The sequence below is a fragment of the Lissotriton vulgaris genome, chromosome 2_1, assembly GCF_964263255.1.
Source record: "Lissotriton vulgaris chromosome 2_1, aLisVul1.2, whole genome shotgun sequence".
In the NCBI taxonomy this organism is placed as follows: Eukaryota; Metazoa; Chordata; class Amphibia; order Caudata; family Salamandridae; genus Lissotriton; species Lissotriton vulgaris.
Genome location: NC_141687.1, coordinates 786,284,079 through 786,307,384, shown reverse-complemented (window position 1 = coordinate 786,307,384; position 23,306 = coordinate 786,284,079). Strand labels below are relative to the sequence as shown.

At 40.0% G+C, this 23,306-nt stretch overlaps 1 protein-coding gene across 1 annotated transcript in view; it reads left to right on the top strand.

The window, feature by feature from the left end:
- Nucleotides 1-23,306, top strand: part of LOC147731161 (dynein axonemal heavy chain 11-like) — a 1,538,124-nt gene that overhangs the window by 1,094,868 nt on the left and 419,950 nt on the right. The window contains exon 35 of the mRNA XM_086956147.1: nt 22,818-22,940. Within this exon, the coding sequence (XP_086812273.1) occupies nt 22,818-22,940 (123 nt within the window). The remainder of the gene's footprint in view (nt 1-22,817; nt 22,941-23,306) is intronic.

Genomic DNA, 23,306 nt, shown 5'->3' with positions numbered 1-23,306 from the left:
TGAACTCTTTAGACACTGAGCAAATCTTCCCACCGGTAGTGATTCTAACTACACGGTGCTATTCACTTAGACTAATTCTTTCCTTGGATCGAGCTGTGAATTAACAGCCCACCTTCCGCTTGAACTTGAGTCATCACCTTTCCCAGACTTCAGGCTGTTACAAGCGGTGGTTATCAGTAAGTGAATACTTGGTTATATACATATGCAATAGATGTGGTATCTTCCCCATTGTAGTGCTAAACAAGTGATCTTGTGTTTCCAGAGAGTGTTGAGCCTTGAAGTCATCCGAAGTCTTAGACCAGACCTAGAGGGGTGTCTTCACAACAACCTTTCCCGATCAACTATCCTTCCCCTTACCTGGAGGACTACCTGTCTCCGGTGTGTATGTCACACGGAGAGGGTCAGTGCTATCGGGTGTAGGGAAGACTATCATCTCGCTGTGGTCCCCGCTGGCTAGACACCTCAGGTTAGTGGCTTGTGTGTTCTTCACTTGGATTACTTGTCTGCTGCTAACCTTGACAGTTGCTCCATGATCACAAAACGGAATTCATCCGTAACTGGTACTCGTACATCATTTGGCCCTTTTCGACTCCCATCATCAGATTCCTGTTCTGAGCCCGTTTCTGAGCTTGCATCACTTTGAGTCCGTGTCTGTTGGGCAGTTTGTCCACTGAAAATTTTCTGGCGTCTGGCCATGTCAAATTTTTTGGCAAATGTATAAATCCGCCCTGATTCATAGTCGATACGATCTCTTATGAATTTAGTAGATTTTCTGTCTTTGATGCGTTTCTCGTATTTTTCAAGTTTGGGCTTCAAATCAGATTTAAATTGATCAATTCTGGGTTTTTCATCATGTTTGCTTAGTGTCTCATTAAGATCTTTCAATTTGTCAATCACTTCCAGTCGTTCCTTTTCCGCGTATTTGAGGAGTATTTGCATCATATTTTTTGAGCTTCCAGCACTATTCTCAGCCCATTCCTCAAGCATTTCTATATCCGGATTTTCTGAGGAAGGGGAAATCATTATTCGGAGTCCTCGTGGAATTCTGCCTATTTCAAGATAACGGCGTAATGAGGCCACCTCCCACCAGCGGGATATTTCTCTTTTTTTCAATTTTTCATATGTTTGTAGATTTTTTGTTAGATCCGAATTTCCAGCAGGGGCAGCCGCCCTCCCTTTATCCAGTCTGGGTTGTACAGAATCCTCGAAGAGTTTAATAGCCTCGAGTTCTCTAGCTGCATATTCCTCATCGCTCATAGCTGAGCCCACACGATATCCGTTAGATATTTCCTTATTTAAATACTTCCCGCTAAATGAACAGCGGATAAATTGGCTCTCCGTCAAACACAATAACAAGGAAAATATCTTTAGCCAGCTCCCGTTTACCCAACTTCAATGACCCGTGGAAGTAAAGCGAGTGAGTGATACGAGTCGGGCTGACTTACCGAAGCGCTAGGACCCTCCGATCCCCGGGCTGCAGAAGAATGCCTTTCCTCGATTTACACCACACTCGAACGATTTACAGGTCAGCTGGGTTGTTGCAGGGGGGCGCGCCTGTCTCTGTTTGCTTTCACAAGTCGGCGATTCACTCTGGCGTGCTGCCAAAACGCCGGCGGTGCCTGGTTCTGCGACAATCAGCCACGTCGCTCTCTATTAGAAATGAGATTTCAACTCCAGTTTCGTTTCAATGGAAATCATCGGATATCGTTATTTCAGGCCTCTTTATTAGATTACAGCAATTTCATCAACGCGTTTCGGGTGTCAAGCTCCCTTGATCACAATGTTTTGGCGTTGTCATTGAACCCTTGTTTAATGCATGGAAAGGGTAGTAAAAATTGTAAAAGGACACACATTACACAGTTCAGTTGTTTGCAAATCCGGTGGCCATTTTAACACATTTAAGTAGATAGGAGATTGGTATTACACAGGTATTCAAACATTTGTTATTTTGCATAAAAGCAAATATAAAAAGTAGACAAATGTTAAAATCCCTAAGGAAACATGCTCACATCGGTAATAACACTCGATAAAAGACAGTTTAACAATTAAGTGCAAGTGCATATTTTCTAGTTGTAAACACAAACACGAGATTCCACAATTGTATCAGGCCAGTGCCTATTTCAACAAATGAGACCTTATAAACAGTTAGGGATTATAACTTATTAAACCAAAATATTCCTTGAGTGTTTGCCATATTATATAACCATTTAAACAACTGAGTCTTGGTTAGATAGATTTTGTATATCATTCCACAGTGCTGTTTCTCCTGGGATCCCCCAAGACACAGGTACGGACCACACTGTGTTTAAGATTTTCAAAGTGCCCTTTTATTGCATTTCAATTACAATGTGCAGCATTCTCAAAGGACAAGTGCCCAGCATGACGCGTTTCGTCAGTAGAACACTGACTTGATCACATATATATATATATGCACTGTTATTTGCTACCCACAGCTGGATGGACGCAGGGCTCTCAGTCAGAAGTGACGTCATCAATCAACTACGAGAAATATTTGCTCATATATTGATGGCATGAAATTCATTACTTTAAAATATGAGACTCTGGATTATTGTGGAAAAGCTTATCTACGTAAATTTATGGAACCAGTGGGAGTGACAAAATTGAATTGTGAATCTCTTGAAGTACCAAAATTCCATAATACTAAATCAAATAACCATAAGCAGTACTTAAAAATCCATCAATTGCTGAATTCTTATCTGATTGTCGAGTAGGCTGTCAGCTTAAGTTAATGTTACCTGGCACTCCATTAGAGGAATTAAACTGTACAGAAAAGGTGTCAGTTAATTCAGTAGTAGGTAGAAAAAAGATCAGGTTCCTAGCAAGTATCCCTTCGTTCTCTCCCTCTGGTAAGGATGTGCCACCTGGAATGATCAATGATCCACTGGTAGAACAGGCCAAAACAGTACTGGACAATAGTCCTGTTGAAGTTGGTCCTCCCATAGCGCTTCTTTTTTGGAACATAGCCAGAATTCGTCCCAAAGTAGAAAGTGGCAGTGCATTGAAATTGTTTGAGAACCATAGTATAATTTGCCTTCAGGAGACTTGGTCCACTACAGAAATCCATCTAGTTGGCTATAAAACCTATTTCTCCCCTGCACTACCTGCAGCGTCTGGTAGAGCAAAAGGTGGTCTAAGTACATTCATCTCTAATTCCATAGGTGGGGTAGAAATAACCCCCCTGGAATTAGAAGTGAACTATCAGATACTTAGTCTTCGTTTCAACAGAGAAGACACCATCCTCTTGGTACATTTCTACAACAACCTACAAGATGGAGAACTGTTGAAAGTTCTGCGTAGGTTGCACTTTAAATTATCCCCCTTGACAAGGGGGTTTGCTGATGAAGCTACCATCATCTGGGGGGGCGACTTTAACCAACATCCATGCCAACATAGTAATTTGAACTTGTGTGGGATTACAGATGAAAATGAAGAGCCTATACTCCACTTTTCCCACTCCAACATTGGAAAATGTCTAAATGAAATCATCTCAGATTTAGATCTTGTAATTACAAATGAAATAAACCCCTTAACCCAGTGGCTGGATCCAACATTTTTAGGGAGGGGAAGGCAGACCACGATTGATTTTATTCTGATATCAAACACTGTTGGTAATCGTGCCACAAATTTTGCAACACTGATAAATGTACTAAGCGATCATTGCGCTCTTAGTATAACATTTCGATTACTCTATCAGCACAGCACACAAAGTATAGCCAGTGCACTGAAACAAAATACTTTATATCTGGATAGATCTAATGGATTCTCCATAAAATGGGAGAAAGTTGATCCTCCAGAAATTACAAGGAGAGTTATACATACAGCCTATCTTTCAATCCTTAAATGTTTAGATCAGTCCACACAAGAGGAGGAAGTATTAAGCAATTTCAGGCTAGTCAAATGACTATAAACGAGGCACTTTTTGTAAAAATAAAAAATACCCAAGTGAATAAAGTAGGATAGTTCAATCATAAATGTAGAGTAGCGCTTTCCAAATTAAAAATGGTCCTGCATAAACCTAATAGGGAGGCCCTTGAAATAGCAATTCTTAGGAGGGTGTATAACACAGCATTTAAGTACAGGAAATGTGAACTAAAACAGGCTTTATGGGACCAATTACATAAAAGTTGAATCCATAAAAATAGTTCAGTCTTTTGGTCCGTGATTAAATCTCCATTCCTATCTGATCATAAAGATTCGCCTGCTATAGATGTGGCCATTGATAAATCGGTCTGGTGACGCATTTTTCAAAGATCTTCGAGAAAGGTTCAGTCAACATGGGTGGGCAAGAAGACATGGTCCCTGTACTGCCTGTGCCCTCTTATCCAATTCCATTAGAAATTACAATTGACGAGGTATTATTGGCCGTAAACGCTAGCAAAAACGGCAAGGCTCGTGGCCCAGACAGGGTTCCAGTGGATCTTTTTAAATCAAACCTAGACCTCTGGGCCCCAATTTTGACTAGGGTCCAAAAAGCAGCCTGTGAGGTGGCTTTATTGGACTCATGGAGAAATCAATTATGGTCCCCATCTTCAAAAAGGGGGACCGTCAGGAGGTATCGTGTTATCGCCCAATCTCACTGCTGGACTCCTTGGACAAAGTGGCAGGTAGAGTTAACATTGAGCGGCTCCAGCGGTGGGCGGACGATGCCAGGATCCTCTCGGACCTCCAATTCGGGTTTTGTGAAGGCCTAGGGACAGTTGAACAGGCCTTAAACCTGACAATGATATTAGGCAAGTACGTAAGTGCGAAGGCGGGTAGCATGTACATGGTATATGTTGATCTGTACGCAGCCTTCGACTGCGTTTGCCACGCCAAACTTTGGTCCATACTAGTGGATATGGGGGTAGATGTACCATTAGTAAATTTCCTGCGCAAACTATATTCTAATCCCTCGGCTAGGGTAAGGTTCGGGGTAAAGGGCGAACTATGCGCGCCTTTTGGAGTGGAGCGAGGAGTCAGACATGGTTGTGTCCTGGCTCCCTTCCTCTTTACGCTATACACCAACGGTCTCGAGAGGGCCATGTTGGAGGGGAGCCAGGATCTTCCAACAATAAAAAAACGTCTGATTCTAGCTCTACTATACGCGGACAACGCAGTGATACTGGCCCGGACACCCCTAGAACTACAGAGGGCTTTAAATAGATATTCCCAATTTATGGGAAAGTTGGATCTACGCATTAATATTAAAAAAACTTTTGTCATGACAGCTGGCCCAGGAAAAAAAAGGACAAAGGATATACACCTAGACAAGGCAAAACTGGCTACCACTGTACAATATCCATACCTGGGAATAATCATCGACCACAAACTCAACTGGAAATTAGCAATAGAGTCCAGAAAATTCCATCTCATGAGAGCCACTATGGCCCCTGTAAACTTTTCAAAAAAACTGGGGAAGAGGCCGCCAGTAGAGCTCTTAGAGATATACAGAGCCAAATGTCAATCAGTAGCGTTATATGGTGCGGGAGTGTGGGGTACGCAAACACCAATAATCTTCAAGTGGCCGAGAACGTTTTCTTGAGATTCCTTTTAGCAGTACCAAAGAGCGTATCTACTTTTTCATGTCACATGGAACTGGGGATCCCTTACCTATCAGATCTGGCCAAAATACAGCCACTTCTTCTCTGGCATCGTATTTGGTCGACTGACAAAAACGTACTTACACAGCAAATCATTTCAGACTGTACGGCTCTCGACCACTCACAAAAAATAGGCTGGTTGTCATACATAAAAAGATTCCTTTGTGAGCTAGGACTGGAAAAACACTATTTTGAACCAATCTCTATTCGGTCACTATCAAGGAAGGCATTACAGGCGTTGTCCCTCATTCATTTAGAAGAATTACGGATAACCAAAGAAGCTGTTAAACCTTCCGTCCAACACTGTATGGCTGTTCAAACAACCTTTTTAATTCAGCCCTATCTAACCCATGATTTTACTATTTTTTAGAGATTTCTCCTGACTAGGTTCAGTTTAAACGTTTTACACCGTTTGGTTGCCTTCCCAATAAGACATAACTGGGATTCGGAATTACCACTCTGTCCTTGTGATGAAATTTCTACACAGACAACAATTCATACTTTTTTCTTCTGTAAATACTACAGTGGGTACAGAAAGATTTGGTTGATTCCGCTATTAAAAATTATGGGTATTAAAAGATGCCGTCCAGCTTTGTTATCTTTACAGTTCTTGGGTGAGGAGTGGACATCGAAGTATATCGTAAGATTTGCCCTAAACTCCACTGGCATCGCCACGAGCAACGTAGCTATCTTTTAACATTTTAAGAAATTGATGAATATTTGTGTGTTATTTACTTGTGCAGTTCCTAAAGCCTACCTAATTCAGTCCGGGCAGCGTTTGAAAGCGCCGGCTGCTTAGATTGTTGACACGCCACTCCAGGCGAGACCTTAGGACACGCCCACTGATTAGGCCACGCCCACCGAGCATCACATTTAAGTGCGAGAACTCAGCGCGCATTCAGATTTGCCCTAAACTCCACTGGCATCGCCACGAGCAACGTAGCTATCTTTTAAACATTTTAAGAAATTGCTGAATATTTGTGTGTTATTTACTTGTGCAGTTCCTAAAGCCTACCTAATTCAGTCCGGGCAGCGTTTGAAAGCGCCGGCTGCTTAGATTGTTGACACGCCACTCCAGGCGAGACCTTAGGACACGCCCACTGATTAGGCCACGCCCACCGAGCATCACATTTAAGCGCGAGAACTCAGCGCGCATTCAGATTTGCCCTAAACTCCACTGGCATCGCCACGAACAACGTAGCTATCTTTTAAACATTTTAAGAAATTGCTGAATATTTGTGTGTTATTTACTTGTGCAGTTCCTAAAGCCTACCTAATTCAGTCCGGGCAGCGTTTGAAAGCGCCGGCTGCTTAGATTGTTGACACGCCACTCCAGGCGAGACCTTAGGACACGCCCACTGATTAGGCCACGCCCACCGAGCATCACATTTAAGCGCGAGAACTCAGCGCGCATTCAGATTTGCCCTAAACTCCACTGGCATCGCCACGAGCAACGTAGCTATCTTTTAAACATTTTAAGAAATTGCTGAATATTTGTGTGTTATTTACTTGTGCAGTTCCTAAAGCCTACCTAATTCAGTCCGGGCAGCGTTTGAAAGCGCCGGCTGCTTAGATTGTTCACACGCCACTCCAGGCGAGACCTTAGGACACGCCCACTGATAAGGCCACGCCCCCTCTACGCCTACTTCATGTGTTGCCACCGGAAGCGCAGCAGACGAGCGCAGCGGGAGCGCCGTTTGCGCGCCGAAGGCAAGCCCGTCTGCACCCGTCCGCGCCAGGACAGAGCCCAGGGCCCGACCCCCTGCCCAGAAAGACATAGAAACTGAACACACGAAATACTCTTCACAGGAGATCCTGACATTAAGACATTGCGCAACATGCCCACCAATAGACCCACAGGAAGAAGGTAAGCAATGTCCCTGCTGCCCTCATACTTTTGAATTCACATCAATTAAACATATCAATAAAGCTCAAACACAATGTAACATTGAGAATATTAAGAACCTTACTATTAAGGCAGGGCTAATAAATGCTAGATCAATGGTGAAACACAGTACCCATATTGCATACATGATCGAAAATCGAGAAATTGATGTACTATTTATAACTGAAACGTGGGCAGACGAGGCATCAGACGCCGATATATCTTTGGCAATACCTGAAGGATACTCGTTTTTCAGAGCAGACAGAAAAATTAAACGGGGAGGAGGATTAGCGATTATAGCTAAAGAAAATTTCAGAGTCAAGAGCTCTGAAAAAGGAAGTCACCCTGACTGTGAGACCATGACATTTCAAATCCTGATCACTAACAACTACACTTTTAATGGACTACTAATCTATAGACCTCCAAATGCCAAAAGACCGCTCATTGAATCATTAAGCCCATTCCTAGAATCTAGTGTAACGAACCCAGACTATAGAATTCTGGGGGACTTCAACCTACATCTTGAGAAAGCCTCAGACCCCAAGGTTAATGCCTTTAAAGATGCAATGGCCAATTTCGACCTAGATCAAAAAGTCCATCTAGGCACGCATGTAGCTGGACATACACTAGATGGTATTTTCACTTCATGTCAGAAATTAACGAAGGTGGAAGTCCACCCAATCGCCTGGACAGATCATAAATTGGTCTCTTTCCAACTAGTAATTACAGAGGAGCTGAGAAAACCAAACGAAAGTCCAAAAAGAGCCACTTACCCTGATTGGTCTAAAGTCAACTCCCATATGTTGGTAGAGACATTGAAGTCTTCATACCCAATTCTGGATAGCGACTGTAACACAGCCTGTACGCAATTTAATGACTGGCTTAAAACAGCAATCCAGAGTTCAGTACCTCAAAAAAGAGTGACATTTAAAAGAAAATCCCCTTCGCAACCCTGGTACTCAGACGCCTTGAAGACACAAAAACAGACCTGCAGAAGAGCAGAGAAAAAGTGGAGAACGCACTATGACCCCAAACTAAGAAAAGACTATAAAAATGAACTGGCTACCTACAAAAATATGATTATGGCAGAAAAAAGCAAATTCTTTGTACAGAAAATAAATGCATCAAAAAACTCAAGCAAAGACTTATTTGCAGTAGTCAAAAAACTTGCTAAAATCGAAAATAATAACCCTGAGGATATATCATCCGACTTCTGCAACACACTAGGCCACTTCTTTGTAAGTAAAGTGTCATCGTCTATGAGCTGTTTAAAAATAATCAAGCAGAAAAAACTACTCAAGACCCCAATATTACTGTAAAACCAACCGACCCATCCATTTGCCAACCATCTTTTCACTGGGCCCTACCAACAGTGGAACAAATTAGCAAAGAAATAATGGCAACTAACTCGGGCAGCCCCTTAGACCCTTGTCCACCTAAGGTGATGCAAAGCTGTTCAGAGCAAATAGGACTGATACTACAAAAACTGTTTGCTTTAATTTTAGACACTAACACATTCCCAGACGACTGGAAAACCATATCGATCAGACCACTCCTGAAGAAACCCAACTTGGATTGTGAGGTCCCTAGCAACTATAGACCCATAGCTAGGATCCCATTTGCCGCAAAGGTATTGGAGAAACTACTAAACAAACAGTTATCACGATATCTATTGGACAATAATTGGCTTGACCATTCCCAATTTGGATTCCGTGAAGGGCACGGTACAGAGACAGCTCTCCTCACGGCAGTTGAAGAACTTAGGAAAGTACTGGACAATGGGGAGAAGGCCGCCTTGGTATTGTTAGATCTCTCGGCGGCCTTCGACACGGTCAGCCACGAGATTCTAATAAACCGTATTAGAGAAGCTAGAGCAAGCGAATCTACATGCAATCTCATCACATCATACCTGAAGGATAGAAAGTTCACAGTGGAACTAGGAAACGCAAAATCAGACTCCTTTGAGGTACCATGTGGTGTCCCGCAGGGCTCATCATTAAGCCCAACGCTTTTTAACCTGTACGTTGCCCCCCTTGCAGAAATAATAAGAGAAAATGGCTTCACGCCAATCTCGTACGCAGACGATACCCAAATCGTCATATCTATAGGTAAAGACACAAAGGTAACAGCCGAAAAATTTCAACACTGCATGTTAAAAGTTAGTCATTGGATGCAGCAAAATTGCCTTAAACTCAATGGAGAAAAGAGTGAGGTGATGTTTTTGGAAGGTAATGCTGACATCTGGTCCCCAGACTGGTGGCCTGACAAGCTGGGAACACGCCCAGACCCCTCGGAGAAGGTGAAAGATTTGGGATTCATGATAGACACCAAGCTAGCATATGATGCCCAAGTAAACAAACTGGCATCGTCTTTTTGGCTAATACTAAAAATGATAAAGAAAATACTTCCATATTTGCCCCAAGATGCACGTAAAACGGTAGTGACAGCGCTCGCTTTATCCCGCTTGGACTACGGAAATGCACTGTATGCAGGAGCTAGAACAAAAATCATAGATAAGATGCAGCGCCTTCAAAATGCAGCAGCAAGACTGATCCTGGACATACCAAAGTTTCAGTCCGTCAGCCATAAATTAGCATCACTTCATTGGCTTCCAGTCGCCAAAAGAGTCAAATTTAAATCACTATGTTTGACCTATAAGGCCCTGCAGGGCTAAGGACCTCTTTTCATAAAGACGCAGTTGAGGAAATACGAACCATCCAGACTACTTAGATCTGGCCAACAAAAACTGATAGCAATACCCAAGTTCAAACGAGCTAACTGGGGGGGAAGAAGTTTCCTCGTTCACGCAGCAAGGACATGGAATCAACTACCATTAGATATAAAAAACAGCCCATCTTTGGACTTGTTCAGAAAACAAATCAAAACATGGTTGTTCACGGCATAAACCTAAGACCAGTTCAGGACTACGGGCATGTCATAGCGCCAAGACGCCTCCGGGCATTCGTGCGCTTTAGAAATGGATAAATCAAATCAAATCAAATCAAGTTCCTGAAATGTATTTTCCACCACCGAATTAATTTGTAAATATCATTGTACAGTTATATTCATTGATAAACGATAATTATGTATGTAATAAGTAAGAGGATCGCCCACTATAAGGTTCCACATAAAATATTAAGACTCTGTTTTTAAGTTGTATATATTTTAGAAATTGCATATGTCGTTTTAAAAAAAAAAGGCACTGTTTTAGCGGCAGTATTGTGTTTTAATGTAAAAATGTGTTACATTGCTTTCATGTTTTTTTAATACGATAAAAACCGAATAAAGAAAAAGAATACGAATACAGTCTAGTGGGGTAGCACAGGACATTGTCACAATCGTTCAATTAAAAAAGCTCAAGATCTGTTGTTCTAAGGAGCAAACTTTCTCGAATAATCAAAGCTCAAACAGTTAAAAGGCAAATAAACTTCTGACTCATCAAAAATTTTAGAGAAATGGAAGAGCATTTAAACAAAATGGAATTGCATAATGACAAGGTTTCCTATGCTGTGCTGAGACAATTTTATGTAAATCACTACATTATCCCTGTGGCTTGGACTACGCTGTACAAAAACCTTACATAGAATCCACAATTTCTACTTCCTAAAATCAGTTGCTATTTCTTTGAAATACTAAATGGAAATACTTAAAGTGTGGCCAATGCCACATTTGTTTTGCATTGGCTCTGCAACTTCCTGCATGATCTCAAAAACAAGTTGAACATCTTATAAACAGTTGTGGGCAAAACCAAATGGTCTCGGCTTTGACAGCTGGTGCTATGGTTAGTTCCTTTTTATTTTTTATTGCAAGGCCAAATCTAATACAAAAGAGGATTACTGAATGATGGGTGCATTTCCCATACCCCCATCTGTTTTTTCTTTACTAAAGAAAGTAAAAAAGGAGTCTTAATGGAACAACCCCAACTCCACCCTAAAGTGAAAGTAAACAGATCTACCCATACTTGGCATCTTCCAGGAAGTGGAAATGAACGAGCAAAACAGCATTTAGAATACAGAAGACATTCCAGCACTCCAATACCTTCAAAATGTTTATCCACTGAAATAAATGAAGATTTCCAAATAAACCATAAAAATACAGGACAAGGCAGCCGTCAACCAATCAATCAATCAATCAGGTTTCTTATGGAGTGTGGCTAATCACCTATTAGGGTCTCAAGGTGCTGGGGGTGGGTTTTCCAGTTCAACCATGACATTCACCCCAAAAAAAACTAAAAACAGACTGACCCATATATGGGAATACAGCATGACCAGATAAACAAATAACAAGTTGTTATTTTCTTTAAAATCATAGTAAATTAAGAATATTGTAAGCCTATGGGTTATACTCTAGGTGCATCACTTTGGTATGTTTTTTGAGTTTTAGTATTGTAAGTCTGTTAAAATTATGATTTTTAAATCTATGTATCTGACTTTATATGTTTTTATCTTTTATGATTATGCTACATAATCGAATAAAGATTTGTTCATTTAGTCATTTAGTCATTCATAAGTATAAACCATGTTTAAATATCTTTAGGAGCTGCAAGATTTTGTCAGATTTTTAAAGGTATATTTGACATCTTTAGCTTTTTGTTGAGACATGGGCCTTACTGTTAAACTTGTTTTTAAATATGTATTTATTTTAAAATAATATTAAGTTATTTTAGAAGCTCATGAAAGACTAAACTCTTCTAATCTTAATTAAATAATTATTTTATACACTTTTTTAATATTTGAAACTAGCTAAACCCCTAAGGGCCCGATTCCGATCGGGGTCGGAAAGCTCTCCGACCGAGCCGGATCCGGTGTGTTTTCCGACCGAGACGGAATTCTGCAGTCCGACCGTGCGAGTACGATGCGGCCGCATGCTGCCGGACTCGGTTCGGTCGGACTCCCATAGAAGTCAACAGGAGCCAGTCGTGCGACGCGTACATGGGCTCCCATTGACTGAATGGGTACGTTTCGCACAAAAGCACCCCCTACAGTAGGTACACGTGGGTGCCATCTGCACCGTACATGCCTGTGCTGGGGAGACCCTTGGGTCTCCCCCTGTGTCTGAGTCGTAAGGCTGCGGGTGACAGGGGGTCCGACCCCCAAAGGCAACGTCCTGGATGTTTTGCAAGCCAGAAACTTTGGCTCAAACCGGCTGTCCGATGCGTGCATCGTGCTGGCTCGGTCGTAAATCGCATCCATTAAACAACACGGTTTGCTTACGGATGAAGCGTACGGAGCGGTTCGGACCCGGAAATGATTCGGTCGGTGAATATCGCGTTGCTCGCATCGTACTTGCTCGTTCGTTCAGCTGTACGAGTCAGGCAGAAAACACGCGTACGGCTCATACTTTCTCCGGCCTGATCGCGTTCTGTGCCCTTCCGAGTGAGATTGGAATCGGTCCCTAAGTAGAGACCATCATTTTGGTGTTTTCTACTACTTTTTTCGAACAGCAGACACACACTCCTGATCATTACATCACCTGTAATTGTTTAAATAATCATTAAGCCTAAAAATACAAAAAAGCTAATTTGGTCTGATAAACTGCTGAGTTTGACACTTTATGACTTAGGCTTTCATCACCTAAATGGCACACATGTAAATGATCAACCTGTAAAATACACCTTTGCTGATATGGGAAAAAATCAATTATTGACTATACCTTCTTACATATTGCTGAATTTGATCAACTGAAGGATTTCAAAATAATAAACAGCACAGAAAGTGCCAAACACCCACAGCAAATTATACTACACCACAATAATCAGGAATTTAAAAAAGGCAAGCAGCATTTAGGGCGAAGAAGTAATAGGTTGAAAAATAATCTTGAGTAATGCGTTGTTTTATGGTCAAGTAGTAAAACGCTGGGGCCAATAATTTATCATTGCATTCATAAAATTGACAGACAACCATGCATCAGATCCTACTTGAGGCAAAAAGGGGGGGTTATCGTCCATGCGACGCCAGGTAGCACTTAGCACCACTGCTAATCAACATAATGAGTAAGAGAAATTAATCAGGTTACATAAGAAACATATCAGGACTGAACTCCATGGCCATTTCCTGCTCCAACACCTTAAAGCGGGTACCATTCCATGGGGGTTGCAAGTGAAAAACATACCTGTCATTTTTACAGAGGACCCAGCATATAAAAAGGGTTTCAGTTTTATATTGACCAACCAAGTGTAATCCAGACCTCATGGTCTACACCATCGAAACGGCACAAAGAATTTGTCAAAAAGAAGTTGAAGAATTAGATGCTTTGATCCAAGCACTACACAAAAACCATTATGTAACAGAAGCAAAGACTTTGTTGGATAAGATTGAGAAAGAAATACAAACCTTTAAAGACAACACCATATATTTTAAGACAGCCGGATTTGAAAAAGATACAAAGTCATTTAGGATTGAAACGGTCTACCCATATTTAAAAGAGGACTATTATACACAGGTGGAGTCACGGAGGGCTCTCACTCAGTATCAAAGTAGATCTAGAAATAGATTTCTCACATTCTCTGAGACTTCACCCTCAGATTCAGCTGGAGAATCTGACCCCGTGAAGGAACATCTAAAAGACGGAGCTCTTTTTTAGAAAAGGACATGCCCAGAAACCGTGTAAGATTCAAACCTCAGCCACAACCATGGGAAATGCGAACCCGGAAGAACTTTTACAAAACTTAAAAGAAACACTGATTGTTAATTTGTCCTCTAAACAACTATCCAAACACGAGGAGACCGTGCTAGAACTAGAAATCAAATTTGTACCAACTGCCTCTACTGATTCCGTCAATCTTAAGATAGAAGCTTTGGAATTCTGTCACAAAATTAGATTAAAAGCATTCTTCCATGATAAAGAAACCCCAAAAGTGCCTGAACCACCTACACAGAGTGTTCCTAAAGAAATCATTGTTTATGAACAGGCAGTTCTGTCGTCGCTCACACAAAAGAAAAAGGCATTCTACAAAAGAAACAATACAAAGCAACAACAGGAGGCACTTAAAGATTTACAGAATGATGATACTATAGTGGTAAAACCCACAGATAAAGGGGGAGCCCTTGTTTCTTGTCCAAAGAAAAATATAGAGCAGAAGCAAACAGCCAAATACTGAACACAGATTAATACAGAAAATTAACGCAAGACCCCACGAAACAAATTGGGAATGAAATAGGGAGCAAACTCAAATGGGGACTCGAACAAGGAATCTTAGGTCCCAAAGAATTCGAATTCCTCCAAAAAAAACATTTAGAATCCCAGTAATATATATTCTCCTGAAAATACACAAGAATCTGGAACAACCACCGGGGAGGCCGATTGTTTCGGGGTGCGACTCGGTGCTTGAACCAATAGCCAAATACGTTGATGTCTTCCTTAAACCTTTCATGGACCATGTACCTTCATATCTTAGAGACACCACAGATGTAATCACGAAGATAGAGGGCCATCCGTTCAACTTGGAGAAACAATGGATGGTTTCATTCAATGTGAATTCTTTATATACTCAGATCCCACAAGAAGAAGACCTAGAGGCCATAGAGTATTTTCTGGAAACACAGCCCAAACTATTTCAAATTTGAGGACACGTTCCTCTTGCAGGTCAAGGGCACCGCCATGGGGTGTTCTTATGCTCCAGAGATGGCGGTGCCCTTCATGCACTGTATGAGGACCATTTTATCTTCAATAACAACCTATATGCTGGAAATATTCTATCATGGTACAGTTACATAGATGATGTCTGGTGCCTTTGGGAAGGCACAGAAGAGCTATTGTCAACCTTTTTTGAGTGGCTAAACAGCCGACATGCTGATATTAAATTCAGCATGACAAAGGATAGGACCAGCTTAACATTTTTAGACGTAGAAGTGTTTGTACATGAACAGAAGTTAACCACCACTTTACACCGCAAGCCTACAGATAAAAACACGATCTTACATTATCGAAGCTTTCATCCCAGAAGCCTCAAGGACAATCTGCCATACAGTCAGATACTAAGAATCAGACGCAATTGCGCATGCAAAGAAGATTTCTGGATACACGCTGACCTCCTGTGTGAGCAACTAAAAGAAAGAGGATACCCAAAGAAGATGCTGAAACACGTAACAAAGAGAGCATGGTATACACCCAGACAAGAGTTACTGATTAAAAAAAGTAAGAAACCACCCAACAAACTAGTATGTGTATCTACGTATGGACCACACACCCATAAATTCCGAAAGGCAATTTTGAACAACTGGCATCTGCTTACAAGCCTTGAATGCCCCATGGAAAGACCTCTCTTTGCATTGAGAAAAAACAAAAGCATTAGTGAACGTATAATAAGTGCGGATCTCGGAAGTACCAAAGCCAAGATATGTCTAAGAACAATGTGGAAGTTAAAACCAGTAGATGGACATCACAAATGTGGTACTTGCTCCGTTTGTAATAACACTGTTGAAGGCATTGAATTCATGTATAATTCCATCAAATGGGTGCATAAAGAGTTCACGAACTGTAAAACAAGAAAAAATTGTGTATGCCAATATGTGCTCTTGCCCGAAGTTGTACATCGGCAAAACAACAAGACAAATCAACCAGTGGATTGTCCAACATCGCTCCAGAATAATGCAAAAAGTTCTAACAACACCCATGGAACCCCATTTTGTTGAAAAGGAACATACTGAGAAAGATTTCGTGTGGACAGTCCTGTCAGGAATCAAACCGTCACCCAGGGGTGGTGACCAAAACATTCCTTCAAAAAAGAGAAGCCTATTTGATTATGAAATATAATTGCGTCATGGAAGGCTTAAATGAGATGTCAGAGCTACACAAAATTTTACGCTGAAGTCCTTTGTAAATACCACAGATATCATGAATAGCTTTAATGAGAAGTCAGAACCACTTTGAACCCAATATGTAAAGTCCCCAACAACAACTCAAGAACCCTGACACCATTCACTTCAGGGCATGAGAAACTTAATACATCCACAGTAATATTTTATAGATCCCACACTGGTGTTTAAATCCAGCACAGGAATCAGGCATTAAGATGCAAGATGAGACACATACATCATTCACACTCCTGCAACAGCTTTAAATGTTCGATGTGTACTAAACAAAATTCAAGATCTGTGTTTTAGCCCACTGAATCAAAGAGCACTGCTAATCCCAGAATGCACCACAAAAGAGCCACCAAATATTTCCTGTTATACAGGATATAGCTAAATACAACGCTATGGGCCGCTTGTGATCCGCTCAGGTGACGGTTGGATTACTGCATACCGCCGAACAGGACAGCACGAAGTAAGTGTCTTTGCCGCACATCCTTGATTCCATTGAATCATGTAAATAACCACGCAGGTAGTCAGTGTCTTTCTTTTAATCCTACAGACCGATGGCCCACGTTCTGTGCGAAACTCTAAATCTGGAGAACAGTGTTTAGGGGCGCTCATGTAATTCAGAAAGTGCACTTTGAAGCAAGCGTATTCTCAAAATTTTCTGTTTATCAGACCATATTTCTAGTTATCGGCCACAGAATAATACGTGTACACAATTCTTTCTATTTCAGTCAACGCAGCATCAGTGCCGCGTAAACAAAGCAATTTATGACTGAAATGAACAGCAAAGCTATATGCTTCAGTTTTCTCTACCGGAAACCGCTCGTAAGTGAAACAACCATTTATCTTGACACCTGTGGGACATGTAACATTACAAGCATTTTGTTCACACTCAAATGTCCTGGATTTTCAGGTCCTGGACACAAGAACACTCTACACATTTGAGAAGTACAACAAACTTCCACTAAGAGTTCAGGTAAAACGAGTTTAATGCAAATGTTGCCATAAACACGCAAAGAAGAGATAGGGTCTGATTCATTTTAGGTAATTCTTTTTCATTTAACTTTATTCTGCAGGTTACACCATGCCTTTAGCCCTGATGAAAATCCATGATTAATTATTGGGATTGGAAACTCGTCTGCAATTTCCACTTCTTATGCCACAAAGGACATACAGAGACGCTCCTGATCTCTGATGAGGGCTTTCAAAATTAATGCACCCCACAGAGTAATATTTATCTAGTGTGACATAGGCCAAATTGTAGGGCTGTTTAGGAATTGCCTTGTATGATCAACAGTATGAATATTCTGCTGGTGTAATTCTTATTAAAGTTTTGTTCAATGTCTACATTTTCTTGTATGTAACTTTTGATTCTATGTATGTTTTGCTTACAGTGTTTTGTGAATTGAAATGTACTTCACTCAGAAATATTTGAAAATGTCTTAACAAAAGTTTTGAAAATGTTCCAAAGAATGTGATTATTTACATTCAGAGTTTAAGAACTTTTGAGTATTAGCTTGGTCCACATAAATAAACAGCGGCACACAAACTGACAGCCAGGTTGCTTCTCTTTTTTCCTCAGATCCTAATTGAAGCATCAGTTTGTGCACTCTGCTCTGCGAACAATTATTTGATTTTCTTCTCCATTCAATTATAGTCATATGGGCTTGAAAAGACAAATACAGATCCTCACTACTATTCATACTTGAAAAAACAATTTAGGAAAAACCAATGACAGATATTAAAGGAGAGACAAACACCAACAACAGATTAGATTGTAAAATTTAAAAAAAAATGTTAAATAAAGCAAATTGCCAAGATCAAAGCCAAAATGCTGATATATCTTTGGACCAAACTTTGATAATCTATAATCACAAGAAACACACAAAATCATTGATCCTTAGTCAACGTTGGAATAAACGCACATAAAGAAGCTGCAACTACAATATTTCATTTATACCTTGGAATGACTATTTATCTAATCTGTAGAGAAGTACTAGAATCAATTCACTAATTCTAAAAACTAAATAGGGCACCTCTAGGTAATTGACAACAGAAAAGGTTATAGGACACATCATCACAGAAAGTACAACCACACCTGACGGAACCGAATGGGCTGGCAACAACTATTATAAAGCTTAACATAGAGCGCTGGACCCTCCTGTTGACGTCTATCTTGATTTAGTAGTACAATGTGGCCAAGTTTTAGCATCTGGAAAGGGTATGTATTGGAGCAAATTTACAATTTACAAAAGAGGTCAGAAAGACCCTCCAGGTAGCTATGGGTTAATCGATGTACGGGACACAGATGGGAAAGTCTTAGCAAAACATCTCCTCTAAAACCTGGAAGAATAGGAAGAAAGATTGGACATCCTAATTTTGCACCACATGGGTTTAGACCAACATGTTGAACATCTAATAATATTGTCACCTTAACCCCTCTGACCCAAAAGGCCCGATAATTAAAAGCAAGGAAATGTTTTGCTTATGGCGTAGACTATTCCACAACTTTTGATAAGGTGGACAGACCTCGACTTTGGTCTAAATTAGACTGCTATGTCTTGATATGGCTTGCAATACCGTACCAAGTTATTTGATGCATTTTTGTAATTGTAAGAGAAACGCAGTCAGGTGGGATTACATAGCGGTCCCCTAGTCGAGGCGTTTGCCCCACCCCTTTCCTTTTGATTTCAGCTCAAAATGTAAAACTAATACTAGGATATCATAGACCAGGGTATGCTGTTAAAACGTGATATTGCCTTTTTATGAATCATTTTTATAATGCACTGGAAAATATACTGTTGTTTATTTATTGTACTGTGATGTTTTCCTTTTAATTGTACTTGTATGGTCTATTTTTATAGACCAAATAAAGTTTACTAGGATGATGGTGATGGCTTGCAATAGAGTTTATTACATTTAATCATTGAAATATATAGTGACACATGGGTTAGAGTACAACTGTCTGAGGTCAAGGCGATAACGCCGAAGATAAATGAAACAATGGTTTAAAACAAGGCTGCATTGTTGTACTGCTCCTTTTTGCTATTTATGTATCTGTCCTTTGTGAACTATTGCAGCAGAGCAATGGAGACTCAACAAAACTACAAATATTAGGATACCATTTCTACCCTATTCAGATGACCTCGTCATTCTTTCAACTATTCAGATGAGCTTATGACGACAACTGACATGGCTTCATATATTTAACACTGAAAATAATTTTAGATAAATGACATTAAGTTGAAGAATATGTCTATTGGTAGCAAAAAAACGAATTCAAACTGGGTGGTTGGTACAACAGAGATTGTGTACACCTAGGAATGCACTTAAGTGGGAGTTATAGTGGACAAAAACTTAAACTGGAGTCTGCACAAGGAACATATACATAGCAAAACTTTAACGATAAAATGAGCAATAAAAATATTTGCAAGAAAATATAGAAGAGGGGCATAAAGTCCGACTTTAGCGGCAGCCAAAGCTAAACTAGTTTCTATTGTCTCCTATAGCTGTCTAAATTGGAAACCTACTATTATAGAAAAACTAGAAGGCAATTTTCTGTAATCTGTTCAAAATCGATGTAGCCTTAGAAGGTCAGCCCATCATAGGCGTCTATGACTTACAAACTAGGGCTCACATCCTTGATTGCAGCCACACACATCAACCCGTTAAATTACTACTTGGACTGTCACTCCATCTTTAAAATCATATATATAACTAGCCAAACAAGATTACAAATGCTCTATCAAGTTTTAAACTTTCAGCAATGAAGGACCTAACAAAGATGTTTAGAGATGCCCAAAAGCAGATTTTAAAACAGGAAATAAAAGTATACTATTTTTAAAGGGAAATAGAGATATAATTAACCGACTGAAACAGCAATTGCATCACAGGATCTTCAACCATACAGTGTCAACCATATTTGGGTTTTGGATCTGTGGTTCAGATTGCGGTATCTCCCATTCCATTATTCGATGGCTCCTGGAACAATTTACAAAAGAAAGCAACCTCTGTTTCCTGTGAAACACGGATCTGAAATCAAATGGACACATATTTTGTTTTGCTTGTGGGAAGCACTCTTTGACATATGCAGGAAATACCTTAAAACGATGTTTTGCAAGGCAAGAATCAGAACAATTTTTAACTATTTTATTTTGTTTCAGGGGTATTTCGCAAAAAATTTGGAACATATAATCATGTAATCAAATTCTTAGGATTGGATTTAAAGCATTATAAGAGTAAAACCACAGGATCATTATGACTTCTGGTACATATCATATAGTATTTACTCTTTTAACAAATCATGATATATGTATATATTGTATATGGGGTTAATGAAACCTTACAAAAAACACAGTTGATGGACAGAATGTCGAACAATAACATACATTCACCCCAGTACAAGGATCTGGGCCTAAATCCATCGTTTTTTTGCTCTCCACACCACCCTGGGTTAGACACTGGCTATATGCAAATCAGCTCTGACCCTGTGCCTCATGGGAACAGTCCAGTCCGATCTACCAAGCCATGTCTTTCCCAGACCGGAATCAAGCATCCAAGGACCGGTTTCTGGCTATCAGCCTTCATCAGCCTTGATAGCTTGACTCCAGTGGTGTGGAGAGCCTGGGACTCACGTCTGAGTATACCCAGCACACTCGGGGTGAAAATTGCAAAGAACACAGTTGATGGACAGAATGTAGAACAATGTCATACATTCACCCCAGTACAAGGATCTGGGCCTAAATCCATCGTTTTTTTGCCCTCCACACCACCCTGGGTTAGACACTGGCTATATGCAAATCAGCTCTGACCCTGTGCCTCATGGGAACAGTCCAGTCCGAACTACCAAGCCATGTCTTTCCCAGACCGGAATCAAGCATCCAAGGACCGGTTTCTGGCTATCAGCCTTCATCAGCCTGGATAGCTTGACTTCAGTGGTGTGGAGAGCCTGGGACTCACGTCTGAGTATACCCAGCACACTCGGGGTGAAAATTAGTTGATTTGAGGTATGTATCTTAGAGATATAGCTCCAAAATAATCAAAGGCGAATACATACTCATATCTACAAGAAATGCCCCTAACATATACATTTTTGATTTCACATATTTCAGAAATCTTGTTCGTGTCTGAAAGACTGAGAAAAGGATTAGGACATGAAAATGTATAATTTTGTAACAATACAATAACTGAATTTCATTTAATCCTTAATACAGAAGCATTGACATCCTTAAGCATTATAAATAGTAGCTGTTACTTATACTCATTTAAGCAAAACTTAACTTATCAACCACAGAAGGATACAAGCCTGAATTGCATCTGCTTGGTTTCAGAATTTGGACTTGTAGGTCACAGGACATCCCAACAGTCAGCACTCACTGATTTAGTTTACCAGCTTATCTCGAGAGAAATTGGTTATGTAGTACAATCATATCCATTAGCAGGGATTTATATATTGCCTGAAAAGAAACATATTGAATGAAAAGAAACTGATGGATGATGTTTGATTCTGGCATACCACAAAAGGTTTGTCCATGGTGGTCAAACATGTACTCCCACAGTTAGCTCATTGCAAGGTTGATTGTCCACATCTGATAACTTTATCAGAAGTTTGGACTATTCTGAGCCAAAATTATAAGTTGTGTAGAATGAATAATAAGAATTCCTTCTTTGGTGCAATAACTGTTTGGCTGAGATCCACATGCTAAATTACGTTGCCATGGGTTCCAGCAGGGAGCAAATTACACATTCTATGGTGAAGATGTGAGTCAATTTGTTGGGTGGTTACATGCACCACTTTCAGTCAATTATTTTGTCAGATCCAGGTTTGAAAGAAGCAGTCAAGCACTGATTATCTGCACTTTTATGTTTATCAATAGAATTTACATTTGTATAGAGAGATCTTATTGGCATCTGTGATTAAAATGATGTACTCATATTTTGGACAGGCTTGTTGTTTTTCTTTGATTACTTTCCATGTTCAGTTATCACTACTAAAGTCACAACACAGGTGTCATTGTAAATGATATTTCTGCTGTCTATGAAGCATATTATTCTTGGTTACTAAAACATGCCATCTATTTTCAGTTGATAAGAGTTCATCGCTCTGATAAGCATTCACTGGTAAATCATGCAATTGGTCTGGAGTATAAAGAAGGAACTGATTGCATTTTTATGTGTGTCATTGTTGTTACAAATTCTTCTGTTGCACACAGATGTCATTACGGTTAGTATCTCATACTATGACTGCTTACCACTTGTACTTCTTATACATTGACTAGTTGTAGTGAGGAGATGGGTGGATTATTTTTAATGTGGAAAACATATGGAATAATCTGTAACTAAAGTTGGATCCATAGGGTATTGATTGCAAGAAAAACTGATTGTTTTATGACCATTTAACAATAAATCCCATCATTTGCATTTTCTAAAATGTTCCTGCCAAGTAAATAATATGCTGTATGATTAGTTTTTTTGCCTGAGACTACTACTTAGCGCTTGGAGTTGATATAATAACTACTTTCTGCTTTACAGCTTCTGATTATGAACAAAGAGATTGATGCTCGTCAACTAGACTTCCTGCTCAGATTCAATATTGACCACAGCTACAACTGTCCTCTAGATTTTCTCTCAAATTCTACATGGAGTGCCATTAAGGTAAACAATACATATCTGTGTTATTATGAAGATTGTACCGGTTCTTTTTATATTGGGTTAGCAAAATTGAGGAAACGATTTTGAAGAACTAAACTCTTTACCTTTTCTCATTACCTGTGCATAACCCAAACCATGTTCCTAATACCCTAATACTGCACCTACATATTAACATAAACCTATCTTTAATTCTTCAACCGCGCCTACGTTTAACTATTATCCTTTCACTACACCTATATATACCCCAAGAATTTTAAATCATTGAAAAAAATTACATGAAAACCGTTTCCGATGTTTGAAGAATTTCTTCATTATTATTCAAAATAAAAATGTTTCATTCTGTTATCTTCAAAGTAACAGTTTCCGTTT